This window comes from Terrapene carolina, unplaced genomic scaffold (genome assembly GCF_002925995.2).
Source record: "Terrapene carolina triunguis isolate 2854851 unplaced genomic scaffold, T_m_triunguis-2.0 Scaffold782, whole genome shotgun sequence".
In the NCBI taxonomy this organism is placed as follows: domain Eukaryota; kingdom Metazoa; phylum Chordata; order Testudines; family Emydidae; genus Terrapene; species Terrapene triunguis.
Window position 1 is genome coordinate 1635470 of NW_020665133.1, and position 15742 is coordinate 1651211.

General features: G+C 46.5%; 1 protein-coding gene across 1 annotated transcript in view; it reads right to left on the bottom strand.

Annotated features, from left to right (window-relative positions):
• Window positions 1-15742, bottom strand: part of NF2 (neurofibromin 2) — a 74681-nt gene that overhangs the window by 8700 nt on the left and 50239 nt on the right. The window contains exons 12-14 of the mRNA XM_026660451.2: window positions 8784-8911; window positions 6539-6698; window positions 5475-5519 (exon numbers count right to left, since the gene is read on the bottom strand). Coding sequence (XP_026516236.1) covers window positions 5484-5519; window positions 6539-6698; window positions 8784-8911 — 324 coding nt within the window. The 3' untranslated portion in view covers window positions 5475-5483. The remainder of the gene's footprint in view (window positions 1-5474; window positions 5520-6538; window positions 6699-8783; window positions 8912-15742) is intronic.

Below are 15742 nucleotides of genomic sequence, written 5' to 3' on the forward strand. Positions count from 1 at the left end.
ATACCTTCCAAACACTGGCAAGATGACAGCCCTGATTTTACTTGTTGCATTTCATTCAGTGTGAACAAGAAAAAAAAGCTAGTCAGTTTCCTTTATGTTTCTAGTCCAGGGGCGGGCAAACTTTTTGGCCCAAGGGCCACATCGGGTTTCGGAAACTGTATGGAGGGCCGGTTAAGGGAGGGGGTCATACCCCCCCCCAGGACTCGTGCCCCATCTAACCCCCCGTTCCCTGACGCCCCCTAGACCCCTGCCCCATCCATACCCCCCGCTCCCTGTCCCCTGACTGCCCCTGGATCCCTGACGCCCCATCCAACCCCATCTCTTTTTCCTGACGGCCCCTGCCCCATCCAACCACCCCTTATCCCTGTCCCGACTGCCCCCTGCCGCCCCATCCAACCCCCCCTCCTTCCTGACTGCCCCCCAGGACCCCTGCCCCGACCCCTATCCACACCCCTGCCCACCACCCCGAACTCCCCTGCCCTCTATCCAACCCCCCTCCCCCCCCGCTCTATGCCTCCGTGCCCGCTGCCTGGAGCGCCAGTGGCTGGCGGCACTACAGCCGCGCCGCCCGGCTGCAGCCGGGCCACACCGCCGCCACCACCACAGAGCACTGGGTCAGGCCGGGCTCTGCAGCTGCGCTGCCCCAGGAGCTCACAGCCCCGCCGCCAAGAGCATTGCGCTGGCGGCGGAATGAGCGAGCTGAGACTGCAGGGGAGGAGGGACAGCAGGGAAGGGGCCGGGGGCGAGTCTCCCGGGCCAGGAGCTCAGGGACCGGGCAGGACGGTCCCGTGGGCCAGATGTGGCCCGCGGGCCGTAGTTTGCCCACCTCTGTTCTAGTCAGTTTCACTCTCTGGCTCAGAGGAGGTCTAGAGCACATGGCTGTTAAAGCTGGTGCCTTGTCTACACAAATACTCAAACCAATGAAGCTGCATCAGGTACCCATGATGGGAAATAAAAGGTTAGTGCGGATATGGCCTTATGGGACCCCTAGATATGCTCCACAGGCCTGATTTTCAGCTGTACTCCTTTGACTTGCCCGGCTTGCACCTTTCCTGCTGTTTTAGTCCTTAGGGAGATGGTAATGTGAAGTAGGGATTGCTCTTACAGGGATGTTACCCTGCAGTCACACGCTCCTCTTTTTGCTGCCAGAAGGTGTGTTTGTAGGTGGCAAGGGGGAGGGATAGCTCAGTGGTTTGAGCATTGGCCTGCTAAACCCAGGGTTGTGAGTTTAATCCTTGAGGGGGCCATTTAGGGAACTGGGGTAAAAATCTGTCTGGGGATTGGTCCTGCTTTGAGCAGGGGGTTGGACTAGATAACCTCCTGAGGTCCCTTCCAACCCTGAGATTCTATGTTTCTATGACTGCATTGTTAACATGCACATTACCAGTGTCGACGTGAGGGCTCTGGCAGGGGACTGTCAAGAGGAATACACAAAAGTAAGTTAATCTATAAATTTGACTCCTGACTCTGAACCTGACTTGCCCCTTCCATTCCTCGATATCCAGTCAGCTTCCAGATATACAAACTAGCAGAACATGTTATACTTGGAGCTATGCAGCAGGGCTACCATCCCCGACACAAAGTAAGCAAGGCCAGCCTATTGATGGTAAATAATTGACGATTGAAGTAGGCTACCAAAACTCCAGTTGACAACACAGAGAGGGCTCTTCACAAATAGAAGACAAATTTTATGTATTTACTTGCACTTTCAGAGCTCTAGAAAGGAATGAATCAGCTGTTGACTGGGCTGGTACAAAACCACCATTACACAGTCAGCAATAGCTTACACACAACCATGGACATCAGGATCAGCTTTTACTGAGCAAAGGAATGTCAACCTGGCCTAAAGGAATTACATCACTTCCCCTCAGAGTGCCATGGGATCTCCAAGCTCCACCTGAGGATCCCATCGGAGAATGAAGCAAGGTGTAAGTCAAGGTGTAATCACTGAATGGAAACCCTGGGCACTGGAAGACATGGCAGCTGCATGAAAAGAGATTCTGACACTAAGAGACTAATCCCATTTGCAGAACTACCAAATCACTGACTAAAAAAAAAGACTACTGCTCTAGGAACAGACAATGCCTAGCTCTCAGACTGGGTACTTCACAGGGGGTCATTGTGATAGGTGGAGAAATCCAGGCAAGAGAAAAGCAAGTGGGGAAAAAAACCAACACCTCAACAAATTCTGTTAAATCCTGTTGACATTAAGCAGAGCTTTGTTACCTGTCCTGAGAGGGGCCCCTTAAGTCAAAGAGTGTGGAGAAGAGAAAATGCCTTGAGTTTTTTATTCTGCAGAAGTCTAAGAAGCAAACCCTCCTGAAGCTGAGCCAGCTGGAGTTAGTAGAGCCAACTGGCATCAGAGAGAACAAGATACATGGGAAGGAAATCAGCTTCCAGATGAGGTGCCTGTGCTGTGCCCACAGAGCTCATAAAAAGGGATTAGCATGTTAACCACATAATTAAACATGAAAAATTTAGCAGGCATCTTCAAAGGCAGGCAACAAAAACCCAGGGGTCACAAAAACAACATTTGCTGTGAATCAGGTTTAATTACAGGAGAGGCTCCTTCCAGACCCAGAATTTCTTACAGTTGATGGATTATTTCTTTCAAGAGCTATCAGTGCTTCATTTTATCCCAGTGTTGTGCCCACAACTGGATTAAAAGATGATACTAGGTTTCTTAAAAATAACTGCAGATTAAGACATGGGACAGCAGGCTCCAACATAAATGTTCATCCAGCCCCACCTGAACACTTGACCCAAACCTTTCAGAGGGGTGACAAAAGCTGAATGAAGTCATTCAATGCCACTCTACACACTTTCATTTCATTTTTTTTGGCCTCTTTGGTCCTGAGGGCAGGAAATGCCAAAATACAGTGAGAATGGCTTTTCTTGGAGCACCTGCAGTTCAGCCAGGAGCAGCAAGGAGCGGATTGCTTACACAAAATCTTGACTGAACGATTCACAGATGCAAGAGGTCTGGACAGCTCAAATAAGCATCCAGACCACTCCATTAACAATGCAGATCCAGGATCCAGGAGGGAACAGTCTATGGCTAACACTTTAACCTGTATCACGTCATCCCTATGGTGAGCTCTAACTGAAAGGAATGCTCTCCACACAGTCAGCCTATAGATGCCACTCACACACCTAAGACTGGAGTTGCAGATTATTTAATAAAAGAAGCACTAATATTTTTGTCTACACTGACTGCTGCTACTTTTCGCACAGAGCAAACATCTTTGATTCAGAAATAGATCCTGCAACAACACGGATCAATTTGAAAAATAAAATAAGGCAAACTGAATATCCAGAAAGGTGAAATTCTGGGCATCTTTCTTTTCCCCCAGTTTTAGTAATAGTGTATCATTAAATAGGAAACGAACTAAAATACAATGATAAAATCAAATTCCAAATAATACTTAGCTCCTACACATCCATACAACTCTAAGCACTCTGAAAAGAACCATTATCCCCATTTTACAGATGGGGAAACTGAGGCACAGAGCAGTGGAGTCACTTGCCTAAGGTCAGCAGCAGAGCCAAAAAAAGCCAGGTCTCCTGATTCCAAGCCCAGTGCTCTATCCACAGGCAGCACTGCCTCCCAAGACTGAAGCTTCTCTTCCTGGTTTTGAATCAGGGGCCTTTCATGTGTTAGGCCAACCTGATCCCCTCTACACTACAGAACACTGCATTTCAAAATGAGTTTGCCAAGAAGCTTTCTGCTTGCATTTGAGAGGGGCTGTTAGTGTGGCAGGCAGTCTCAGAGTTTCTTCTTTCAATGCTACGATCAGGGCCTACTGCAGCCCTCCGGTGTCTGAAGATCAGGACACATCTGCTTTCTCTTTGGCTACGGTAAAGAGAGATACCACCTTTGAAGCTGTTTGAGGTTAATCTGTAAAAAGGGTCTTCATAAAGGCACACAAGTCAGTAAACTGCACACATGCCGCCACAGACTGAGGCTTCTCCAAGAGGCTAAGTCTTTAGAGAAAAGCACATATTGTAGACAACAGACATGGTGTTAACTGAGCAGGAGGCATTAGTACACTCGGAGAGAGGGAGTAGGGCAAGAGCATTGCAGCAGAAGGATGAAAGATGAGAAAGACAAAATTTGAGAGATGGTAGCATTAGTTTAGGCTGCAATGGTCACATTCTGCTCCCGTTGACTTCAGTGGAGTTGTGTACCTGTTATAGAGCAGAATTTGGCCCCTAGAGATTAGGGCAATAAAGAAAGATTAATTGGTGCCCTGTCCAGAGTCCTAGTCTGGCCATGCTAACCCCCATGGTACTAACACTGTGAAATGTAGGCATCGCTATGAAAGAGATTGAGGCAGTATTGCTGCTCAGCTAACATTCCATCAATAATGCATCCGAAGAAGTGGGTTGTAGCCCACGAAAGCTTATGCTCTAATAAATTTGTTAGTCTCTAAGGTGCCACAAGTACTCCTGTTATTCCATCAATAAAACAGTTTCCCAGAGGAAGTGGTGGAAGCACCATTACCAGAGTCATTTAAAAATGGACTGGATAGTGCCCTGGAGAACGGATTATAGGGGACAACTGTGCTCCCAAGGGGCTGGGCAAGACGGGACTTAAAAGGTCTTTTCCATTTCCAGGATTCTACAGGACTGCAGACAAGGAGCGAGAACGCGGTCCTTAAAACTGAGAATACCAGTCTCTGGGTACCAATTGTGGCGAACAATTCTAACTGTGTTAGTCTCATAGGACTAGCTTTAGCTGCACGCCTGCCTGGTTGATGCTTCCAGATACCGGCTGGCTTCAGTTGTTTCCCTTGACATTTCTCTTGAATAAGCAACTCTCAGCCGAGAGATGCTGACTCTACATTCACCGGCTGCTCTGCTCTGAGACAGAGCCATGGCTTCCGCAGGGCAGTTTTGAAGCACAAGTAGCAGCATCAAGAGTGAATTTAAGTTGAGGGGTTTTTTGTTTTTTTTTAAACTCATGAATTTTCATCTGCAGCAAATAGAGGAGGAAGCAACTTCCACTTTACTTTGCAACACCCTGCAGAGTCTGCAAAGGGCATCCATTTCTCTGGTACATTTCCACCCACATGCAGTGAAGTGGGATCAGGCATGTGAGGCATTCCACATTTAGTCCACTCCCCACTTACTGTCCCAGTTCAGCTTTCATCAAGGAGGACACCACCGAGACAGAGGACTTTGGACAGAAGTGAATAGACAAAAGCTGTGAACCCCACAGACAAGATGAGACAGAACAATCCTGCTGTCTATTACATGCTCTTCTGATCCATGTAAGGGTGGGGTGGGACATGGCACTGGATCTCACACTTGCAAAGCACGCTGCTGGGGTGGCTCAGGCTCATGGTGCACTTTGGGGGCTGCAGCACTGACAGTTGGCTATAGCAGCATGTTTCACAGGCAAGCTCATGCACAGGTTAGTATTACAGACGGCGATCCCATCACCACACACAAAGTACCTTGGAATAACCTACTTTGAAGTCTCAAATGCAGATAGGTCTTCTGCCCTGGGCTTGAGGCTAAACCAGCAAAGTAAAATGAACAAAAACAAAAAACAAAACAAATTCCTCTGTGATTTGAGCAGCGCCAAGTCATTTGTGCAATCTGTACAGTTTGCCCGTCGGACTGGAGTGTTTAGCAGTGTCCAGGAGAGATGAGGGAGTTATTAGTTAAGTAGGGAAAAACTATTGATATAATTTTCTATTTCAGGTGTCTTAAATCTCCCCTTCCATCATAGTGGTAAAGATTAAAGCCCTCCTCATACCCGGATGGCACGAAACAAGTTGTCTGAGTTTTTACTTTAACTCCTCCTGCTAACAGACACAATTTTTAAAAATCTTTGCTCCACTGGCTGAGATAATAAACAACAATAATCCCTAGCTCTTAGATAGTGCTGTTCATTGGTAGATCTCAAAAGCTCTTTATAAAGCAGGTCAGCAGCATTAGCTCCATTTTACAGATGGGGAAACTGAGCACAGGTGAAGTGACTTGCCCAAGGGCAGCAGGCAGCGGCTGTGATGGACAAAGAGAGACCCTTATGGTTTTTCCTGACTCTCTAGTTTCCAAACTAAGGGCTGGTCTTCACTAAGGGAAGATCCACGCTGCTGCAATCAATGCAGCAGGGATCGATTTAGCTGATCTAGTGAAGACCTGCTAAATCGACGGCAGAGTACTCTCCAGTTTACCCCGGTACTACTGCTCTCTGTGAAGAGTAAGGTAAGTTAACCGGAGAGCATCTCCCGTCAATGCAGCGCAGTGAAGACATTGGGGTAAGTCGACCTAAGCTATGTCGACTCCAGCTACGTTATTCACGTAACTGGAGTAGCGTAACTTAGGTTGACTTACCCCCATAGTGAAGACAAGCCCTAACACACACACACACCAGTCTGAGCTACTAGAGTTATTGCACATAGTCTCCGTAAATCTTGGTCTGGATTAAGCATTCATGGACAAGCACCTAAATCAAAATATTATTATGATTCCTTGAGCAGAGTCTAAGCCCTGTTTTTCATCAGGAGCAAGGTAGGAACCTGGGTACCTTTTTAATGGTGTTGTGCTTGCTGTTGCCTCGGTCGGCATTCTCGTTGTGCAGTATATCCAGCGCTGTCTCCCTCTCCTTCAGTTTCAGCGCCTCAATCTCAGTCTTCAACTCATTCAGTTGCTCCTGCAGGTGCTTGCTCTTCTCCATGTACTCCACTCTGGCACACACAATACACAGCCTTGTGGTTACGCGGTTCCATGACAACTGATAGGGGCTTTTAATTTCATCATGCCCAGAGCATGAAATTGATTACACTAGTTTATGCTGTACAGTGAATTACACTGAGCAGTTTGTTCATTATTAAAAATAGATGCCAGATAGCCAATTCAAGAGCAAAACTATGTCATGTAGGTATGAAAAAAATAGCCAGTCTAGCATGCCCAGATGATATTTCTACGCCTCCCCATCTCTGCTAGCAACTGCAGAATGATCATAGAATCATAGAATATCAGGGTTGGAAGGGACCTCAGGAGGTCATCTAGTCCAAGCCCCTGCTCAAAGCAGGACCAATTCCCAACTAAATCATCCCAGCCAGGGCTTTGTCAAGCCTGACCTTAAAAACCTCTAAGGAAGGAGATTCCACCACCTCCCTAGGTAACCCATTCCAGTGCTTCACCACCCTCCTAGTGAAAAAGTTTTTCCTAATATCCAACCTAAACCTCCCCCACTGCAACTTGAGACCATTACTCCTTGTTCTGTCATCAGGTACCGAGAACAGTCTAGATCCATCCTCCTTGGAAACCCCTTTCAGGTCATTGAAAGCAGTTATCAAATCCCCCCTCATTCTTCTCTTCTGCAGACTAAACAATCCCAGTTCCCTCAGCCTCTCCTCATAAGTCATGTGCTCCAGGCCCCTAATCATTTTTGTTGCCCTCCGCTGGACTCTTTCCAATTTTTCCACATTCTTCTTGTAGTGTAGGGCCCAAAACTGGACACAGTACTCCAGATGAGGCCTCACCAATGTCGAATAGAGGGGAACGATCACGTCCCTCGATCTGCTGGCTGGTTAGTTCTCTGCAATTCCAATGAGAGCTACTGGTTTTAACAATGTTGTTCTACTCCACGGTGTATTTATAATCCCACTCTACCAAAATGCATGAAATTCTCAATTCATCTAGGCCAGATTTCCCAAGAGTGACTAGTGATTCTGGGTGCCTCAAGATGTCTTAAAGGGTCCTGATTTTTAGAGGGTGGGGGCTCAACACTGTCTCAAAAATAGGTCTCTTTAAGGTGTCAAGTACTGATGCACCTAAAATGGTTAGTCACTCTTGGCCTTAATTGTCTCCCATTATACATTGCCTAGCACACTATAGGCAGCCAAGACTGTGACTCAGTACCGAGACCAAAGCAATAACACATGGCAAAGCATGCAGAGGTTGCAAAATACCAGCACATCCCAGGTTGCCTTGCTAAGTGTGAGGCCCTGTTATGAACTGCACCCAAGCACTTGAAGAGTACAGACATTCCTGCAGTGGATCAACACAGATAGAATATTTTTGTTCTTATCATTTGAGCTGTGTGGTTAGAGAGGGATGATATGATCTAGTGATTTAAGCACTGGACTGGGAATTGGAAACTCCTGAGATCTTATCCCAGCTCTAATCCTCTTCTTTGTGGCCTCGGGCAAGTCATTTAACCTCTCTGCATCTCAGTTTCTCACATATGGTAAAAACATAGGAACTGCCATACCGTATCAGAGTGTGGTCCATTTAGTTGAATCTCTCACCCCAACAGTGGTCAACACCAGATGATTGAGAAGAAGGTGCAAAAAAACCCCAGAATGGATAATTACGGACTAACTGGACTATAGGGGAAGTTTAATTCAAATCCCAAGAAGTTAGTGGCTAGCTCATGTCCACAGCAGATGAGTGTATATCCCATCTGTTTTTTAACATGGTAACTAAACAGGTCTCATTGTTCAAACCTGTTTTGAATCCTGCTAAGCTCTTGGTCTCAATGAGATCAGGATTCCACCAGGGCAACATAGAGAACCCATCCTGGGGGACAGAAGACTAAGTTTCTTAACAACTACACCACATGCCTGGCAGGGACTCTGTTGGTCTGCTCCAGCAGATTGAAATGTAGAGGCCTTCCCATTTTGCCTCACACTGCAACCAATCTGAGATCTACCATTTCAGAACAATTGGCCAAATTCACCAGGAATTACTCCATTCATTGCAGTTGTGCTACACAAGGAACTAATCTGACTTGTGCACACAGACTTTGGAAGCAAGCTACATACTTCTCTTTCTCTATTTCCATGGAAAGTCTCTTCATGTCTGTATCCTTGAAGTCAAAGGAGAGGCTCTCACTGATGAGGTTGAAGCTTGGCAGGTCGGCAGGCAGCGCTGTCATACCTGAGTTCATGGGCTGCTAAAGAGAGAGCACAGATTAATCATCTTTAGACACACAGCCACTGCTATCTGTAAGCGTTCTGTAGCAGGAAGCTAAGGAGATACGGCAATGGCTGACCCCTGTAATGCAAGAAGCTACTTAGTGGTGCTTTAGTGAAGAGCTGGCTCGCTGACTGCACGGACAATGCTGGCTATGTGCTAATTCACTGCATCCCTTTTGAAGGATGTTTTGCTGCCTCCAACGACATTGATCAAGAAAGTATCTCATTTACTGTGTACAGGAGTCAGAGAGGACTCATACCTTCATTATCAAAACCATCGGAAGAACCTAGCATATGCCACAGTGGAAATAAAAGATAACTACTTACACTAAACATAGTGCCTTTCATGCTGAAGGATTTCTAACACTTTAAGCACTTTAGGAGAGGCAGTATGGCCCAGTGCATAGAGAACTGAGCTGGGACTCAAAAAACCTGTGTTCTATTCCCTGCGCTGCCATTGGCCTGCTGAGTGACCCTGGGCAAGTCACTTTGCCTCTGTGCAAGTCACTTTGCCTCCGTGCCTCAGTTTCCCCATCTGTAAAATGGGGATAATACTACTGACCTTTGAGATCTATTGAAGAAGAGCACTATTTAAAAGCTAGGTATTATTTTTATTTAATATATATACACAGGGATCACTAAAGACACTGCTGGAATGCAGCTGCCTCTGGGGTGAAACTCGGCAGCTATTTAACAATAAAACTGCATACCAGTTAAGGACAGGAAGCGAAGTGTGTTAGTACAAAACCCTCTATGATAGAAGAATCCTATATTCAATTGGAAGAGCAGAGAAAAGGGTGGCAGAATGGAATTATCCAAACTCAGAAACTGGTCAGGACCTCAGACTCTGACCAACACATCCTGACCTTTGCAAAGTTCCATGGTATATTCAATTGTCACGATTGGTCAGAACATCCATTTTAAGCTTCATCTGAAAGATGGCACCTTATCTCACACAGTGCCCTCTAGTATTATGCTGAGGAACCGGCTCCTTATTGACTCAAAGGAAAGAGCGCCATGTACTAAAATCACCAACAAACACTAATTCCTGCACACACTATTCCTTTAAGGTGTTCTAGCCAAAGGCTGACCTGCCCCAACTTTGTTTGGCTTGGGGGATCATAGCAAAAGGTGTTATAAAGGACTACAGGCTGGTGGGAGGTTTGACAATAACTGTCAAGAATAAGGTCATGCTTTGTGCGTATTGACTCTGGGACCGAGGGCAGGAACTATCTGCGGATTTCACAGACTAGAATGCTGTGCTTGGTCTCCCTCCCTTGCTCCCTAGATTAAGATAATCCAAGGACCGTTGTAGCTAGTCCAAGGTTGGCAGCAGCAGCTCTGATTGGGATAGCAATGGATTTACTCTGCACAATAAGCCTCCCTCCCTTGCCATAGGCATAAACTTCACAGGCAGTAGGGGCTTGTCCCTCGCTTGCAATGAACAAATCCAGCAGGACATCATTTCATTTGTCCTGCAGAACTGAAGTTGAAATGGGAACATTTTGAACAAGCAAAAGCAGTGAGAACAAGGCAGCTGAAGCTAGATGCTTGGCCTGGTGCAAGGGTTACGTTAATTTACCCACTTTGTGCATATAACGTAAATACCATTTCCTACTCCTGTTTCTTTTCCAACACACAGCTTATCCTGCTGCTGTTTGTGTGCAATGCAGCCAAGTTAATATTGCTGTGAGACTCTTCAAAGGGACACCTGTGACTCTAAATTCCAGAATCTCAGAGAGAGGAAAACAGACAAAAGTGCCTAGGTGACTGAAGAGCCTAAGGGTATGTCTGCATTGCAATCAAAGGTGTGACTGCGGCATGCATAGACATACCCGAGCGAACGGAGCTCTAGCTAGCTGAACACTAGCAGTGAAGCCATGGCAGCGTTGACTAGCTGCTTGGGTACAGACCCAGTGTCCTGGGCAGCGTTGTTCCGCCCAGGCTGCCGCAGCTTCAGGGCTATTGTTATTCCAGCTCGCTAGATCAAAGCTAGCTTGGGTATGTCTACACTTGCTGCAGTCCCACCTCCTGACTGCAGTGTAGACGGACCCTGAATCTCATGGACTTTCAGTGGGACTTAGGCACTTTGGACAGCTTTACCTGTATGAAGTTTTCTGGCCTATGCAGGAAGTCAGACTAGATGATCATAATGGTTCCTTTTCTGCCCTTTAAATAATTTGTTAAAAAATTACTAGATTTCAAGTTTTACAGATTTTAACAGTGGTTTCAGATATTACATCTGCTGAGTTCCCATGCCAACTTTCTGTGATTATACAACTACATTCCTCCCTCTCTTCTCTGTTGCTGTATGGAAGAGCCACTTAAGCAGGTGAAGAACTGATCATATGCACCGGAGACCGCATAGAGAGCAAAGAACAGTGAAACCAATTATACATAAAGTGCTATCAGGTACATCAACTTCAAATCTGGGGGAAATATTTTCCCATCTCATTTCTCTCATTTTCAGTAATCCTAGGCTACACTTGTAACAAGAGAAGGTGAGAAATTCCCAGGGCAAATTGTGATTACTAAACTGAGGTGGCTTAACAGAAGGTTACTCACCTTGTGTGGTAACTGAGGTTCTTCAAGATGTGTATCCCTGTGGGTGCTCCACTTCAGGTGTCGGTGCATCCCGGTGCTGTCAATCAGAGATTTTTGGTAGCAGTGTCCATCAGGGACACATGTGCACAGTAGTCATCTTGCAGCGCCGTTGGTGCCTTGACTAGTGCGCGTACAACCAGACCCCCTCAAGTCCTTCTCTACTGTAGAGTCCTTACTGTGAACTCCGAAGCAGAGGGGAGGAGGGTGGGTAGTGAAGCACCCACAGGGGGACACATCTTGAAGAACCTCAGTTACTCCACAAGGTGAGTAACCTTCTCGTCTTCTTCGAGTGCTGTCCGTGTGGGTGCTCCACTTCAGGTGATTGTAGAGCTATGACGGACGGTGGAGGGGGGACTTTGGAGTTGTGTGCATAGTGGAGGAAAACACAGTTAGGCCTAGTATAGAGTCTGATCATGAGTATTGGGTAATTGCATAGGGGTTGATGAACATATGCTCAGAGGCCCAAGTAGCAGCTCTGTAGATGTCTGGAATTGGTACATTGTTCAGGAAAGCTACTGATGTTGGGTAGAGTGAGATCTGAGCCCTCTTGGCAATTCTGTTTTATTCATTTGATAACAGAGTTGGATGCACCTGGAGATCCATTTAGAGTGACTCTGTGTAGATATAGCGGAGTCCTTGGATCACTCCGTTGTGGAGACGAAAAGCCTTAAGGATTTTCAGAAAGGCTTTGTTCTGTCCAGGTAAAACCTATTACGCGTCTAACGTCTAGAGAGTGTAAAATAGTCTCTTGTGCGCTTGCACGCAGTTTGGGATAAAATGTGGGAAGGTGAATAGGTTGGTTTAGATGGAAGGATGATGAAATTTTAGGGGGGAATTTTGGATGAGGTCTCAATGTGACCTTGTCCTTAAAAAAAAAAAAATACAGTGTATCAGGGATTGGCCATTAGTGCTCCTATCTCATTTACTCGTCTGGCGGAGCTGATTGCAACCAATAACGCCACCTTCATCGATAGATGGAGCAAGCAGCAAATAGCCAGAGGTTCGAATGGGGGTCTGGTGAGGCGTTTGAGAACCAGGTTTAGGTCCCATGCAGGTTGGCGCACTTCCAGATAGAGGTTCTGTATGCCAGTGAGGAAATGTTTGGTGATTATGGGGGACGGATAGCTCAGTGGTTTGAGCATTGGCCTGCTAAACCCAGGGTTGTGAGTTCAATCCTTGAGGGGGCCACTTAGGGATCTGGGGCAAAATCAGTACTTGGTCCTGCTAGTGAAGGCAGGGGGCTGGACTCGATGACCTTCCAGTTCTAGGAGATGGGATATCTCCATTAATTAATTAATTTATTTATTAGATGCACGAATATCGATATTCTGTTGATCTTATGATGGAAAACTGTAATCACCATGAGATGTACTTTAATGGAACTTATGGACAGGCCCAAATTCTTTAATTCTAGTAGGTAGTCAAACACTAGCAGAAGTGGTGTAGTGCTTGTAGTGAACTGTTTGTTCTGGCACCATATGGAGAACCTTTTCTGTTTTTTAAGGTAAGCATTAGGTGTGGTTGATCTCCTGCTGTTCAATATCACGTGTTTAACCTGTTCCAAACAGACTAGTTTGTGGTGATGGAACCATGAAGGAGCCACGCTTTCAGGTGAAGTTTCTCCAGGTTCGGGTGGAGAACCTGACAGTTGTCCTGAGAAAGAAGGTCCATCCTTGATGGGAAAGTTCGTGGGATATATACTGCCATGTGCATCAGGTCGGGATACCAGGTCTGTCTAGGCCAGATTGGGGCTATCAGTATGACCTTGGCCTTGTTGGCACATATCTTGTGTATCACCCTCGAGAGCAGTGGAATCAGTGGGAATGCATATAGAAGTGATGCGTCTCATGTGATGAGGAAGGCACCCCCTAATGACTACTGTCCCAATCCTGCTCTCAAGCAAAAGAGAGGACAGTTGTGGTGTAGTGACGTTGCAAATAAAACGATGGGAGGGAAGGCTCATTGTTGCAATATGGATTATAGGACTGTGTGGTTCATTTCCCATTCGTGGTCCTGAGAGAACTGTCTGCGTAGAGTGTCCACTGTCATGTTCTGACATCCGGGGAGGTAGGAGGCCAAGATGTTTATGTGGCGGTGGATGCACTAGTTCCATAATTTCATGGCCTCATTGCATAGTGAGTGGGAACTTGCCCCTCCTTGTCGATTGATATAAAACATGCATGCAATGTTGTTGGTCATCACTGGTACTGTTCCGTTCTTTATGAGTGGTAGGCTGTAGAGACAGGCATTGTGTACTGCTTGCAGTTCCAGTAGATTGATATGGAGTTGGGTCTCCACATGTGACCATCTGCCTTAAATTGCATGGTGGTACAGGAGGGTGCTCAAGCCTAACAGATGAGGCGTCTGTTGTGATTATTATCTATGGCAGATCCTGATGAAAGGGGATCCCCGTGCACACATTCTCTGGTCTTGTCCACCACTGTAGGGATTCCAGTATCTTTGGTGGTGGTGTTAGGTTTATGTTTAGGCTGTGTTTGTTGGGTGTGTACACCGAACTCAGCCACCCCTGAAGGCAGTGCATGTGTAGTCTTGTGTGGCTTACTATGAAGGTTGTAACTGCCATATGACCTAACGATTGCAGGCAGGTTCTGCGCCATGATTTGTGGACTGGTGTTGACTACCAAGATGAGGTTGATCATTGTCATGGATCTGTTCATCGGTAGTGCCGCTCTGGTCTGTATGGAGTCAAGGTGCACCCCGATGCTGCACGGACACAAGGGTTGACTTTTGTATGTTTATTTATAGTCTTAGGTTATGGAAGAGTGTGAGGGCTCTCTGGGTGATCTCTGTCACTACCATCTGAGTAGAGCCTTTCAGAAGGCAATTGTCTAGGTACAGGAAAATCATTGTTCCTTGTTTGTGAAGGTGTGCTGCGACTACCCTGAGAGTTTTGGAGAAGACTTTTGGTGCAGTGGACAGACCGAAGGGTAGAACACTGTATTGGTAGTAGTTGCTTTCTACTGTGAATTGCAGGAATCGTCTATGAGCTGGGTGTATGGTAATGTGGAAATATGCGTCTTGTAGGGTGAGGGCTGAAAACCAGTGCCCACATTCTAGCGCAGGTATTATCGTACCTAATGTGACCATCTTGAATCTCTGGGATTGGATGAACTTGTTGAGCTTCCTGAGATCTCTCCATCCCCAGTTTTAATTCTGGGTTAAGAAGTAGTGGGAGTAGAAACCTTTCCCCCTGTATTGCAGGGGTACTAGTTCCACAGCACCAAGTTGTAGAAGATGGTTTGCTTCCTGTTACATCAGCTGCTCGTGAGAAGGGTACCTGAAGAGGGATGGGGACGGGGGTAAGGTGGGTGGGCAAGAGGTAAAGGGGATAGCATAGCCAATCTTATGACCTCTAAGACCCAACAGTCCGTGGTGATTGTTGCCCATGAATGGTCACAGTCGATGGCCAAATAAGCAAGATGTATTTGTCAGTGGTGCTGTCTGGCGGGGGAGGTCGTTCAGACCCTGGACCAATCTTTCAAAACTGTTTGTTCGCTGTCGGCTGTGATGAGATGGTTGGTGTTGAGATGGTCTCCATCTTTGTCTTTGCGTCTCAAAGGGTCTCTGGAACGATGTGTCTCTATGTCGTGGGTATGGTTGGTAGCACTTCCGTTTGGTGAGAGGTGTGTAAGTACCCAGTGTGCGGAGAGTCGCTCAAGACCTCATTGGTTTTGGTGGGAAACAGTTTTTCCCCTATCGAAAGGGAGTTCTTCTACTTTCACTTGGAACTCTTTCGGAATTCCTGAAGATTGTAGCCATGACACCCTACACATGACAACCACTGTAGCTGTCGCTTGTGCCACTGTGTCAGCGACGTCCAGGGATGCTTGCAAGGCCATTCTGGTTACCAGTTGTCCTTCCATCAACATGGCCCCACTTCTCTTCCGGCAGATTGTTGGTAAATTCATATAATTTGCTATAATTATTGTGGTTGTACTTTGTAGGAGAGCACTGTAATTGGCTACTCTGAACTGCAAAGTTGCTGAGGAATAGACTTTCCTCCTGAAGAGGTCGAGCCTAATGAGGTCCTTGTCCTGCAGAGTGGACCTGTAATGTGGATGCTTGCCACATTAGTTAGCTGCCTCAACTACTAGAGAGTTGGGCGGTGGGTGGAAGAGGAAATCCATTCCTTTGGTGGGCACATATTTCCTGTCTGCCCTCTTGCATGTTGGTGGGATGGT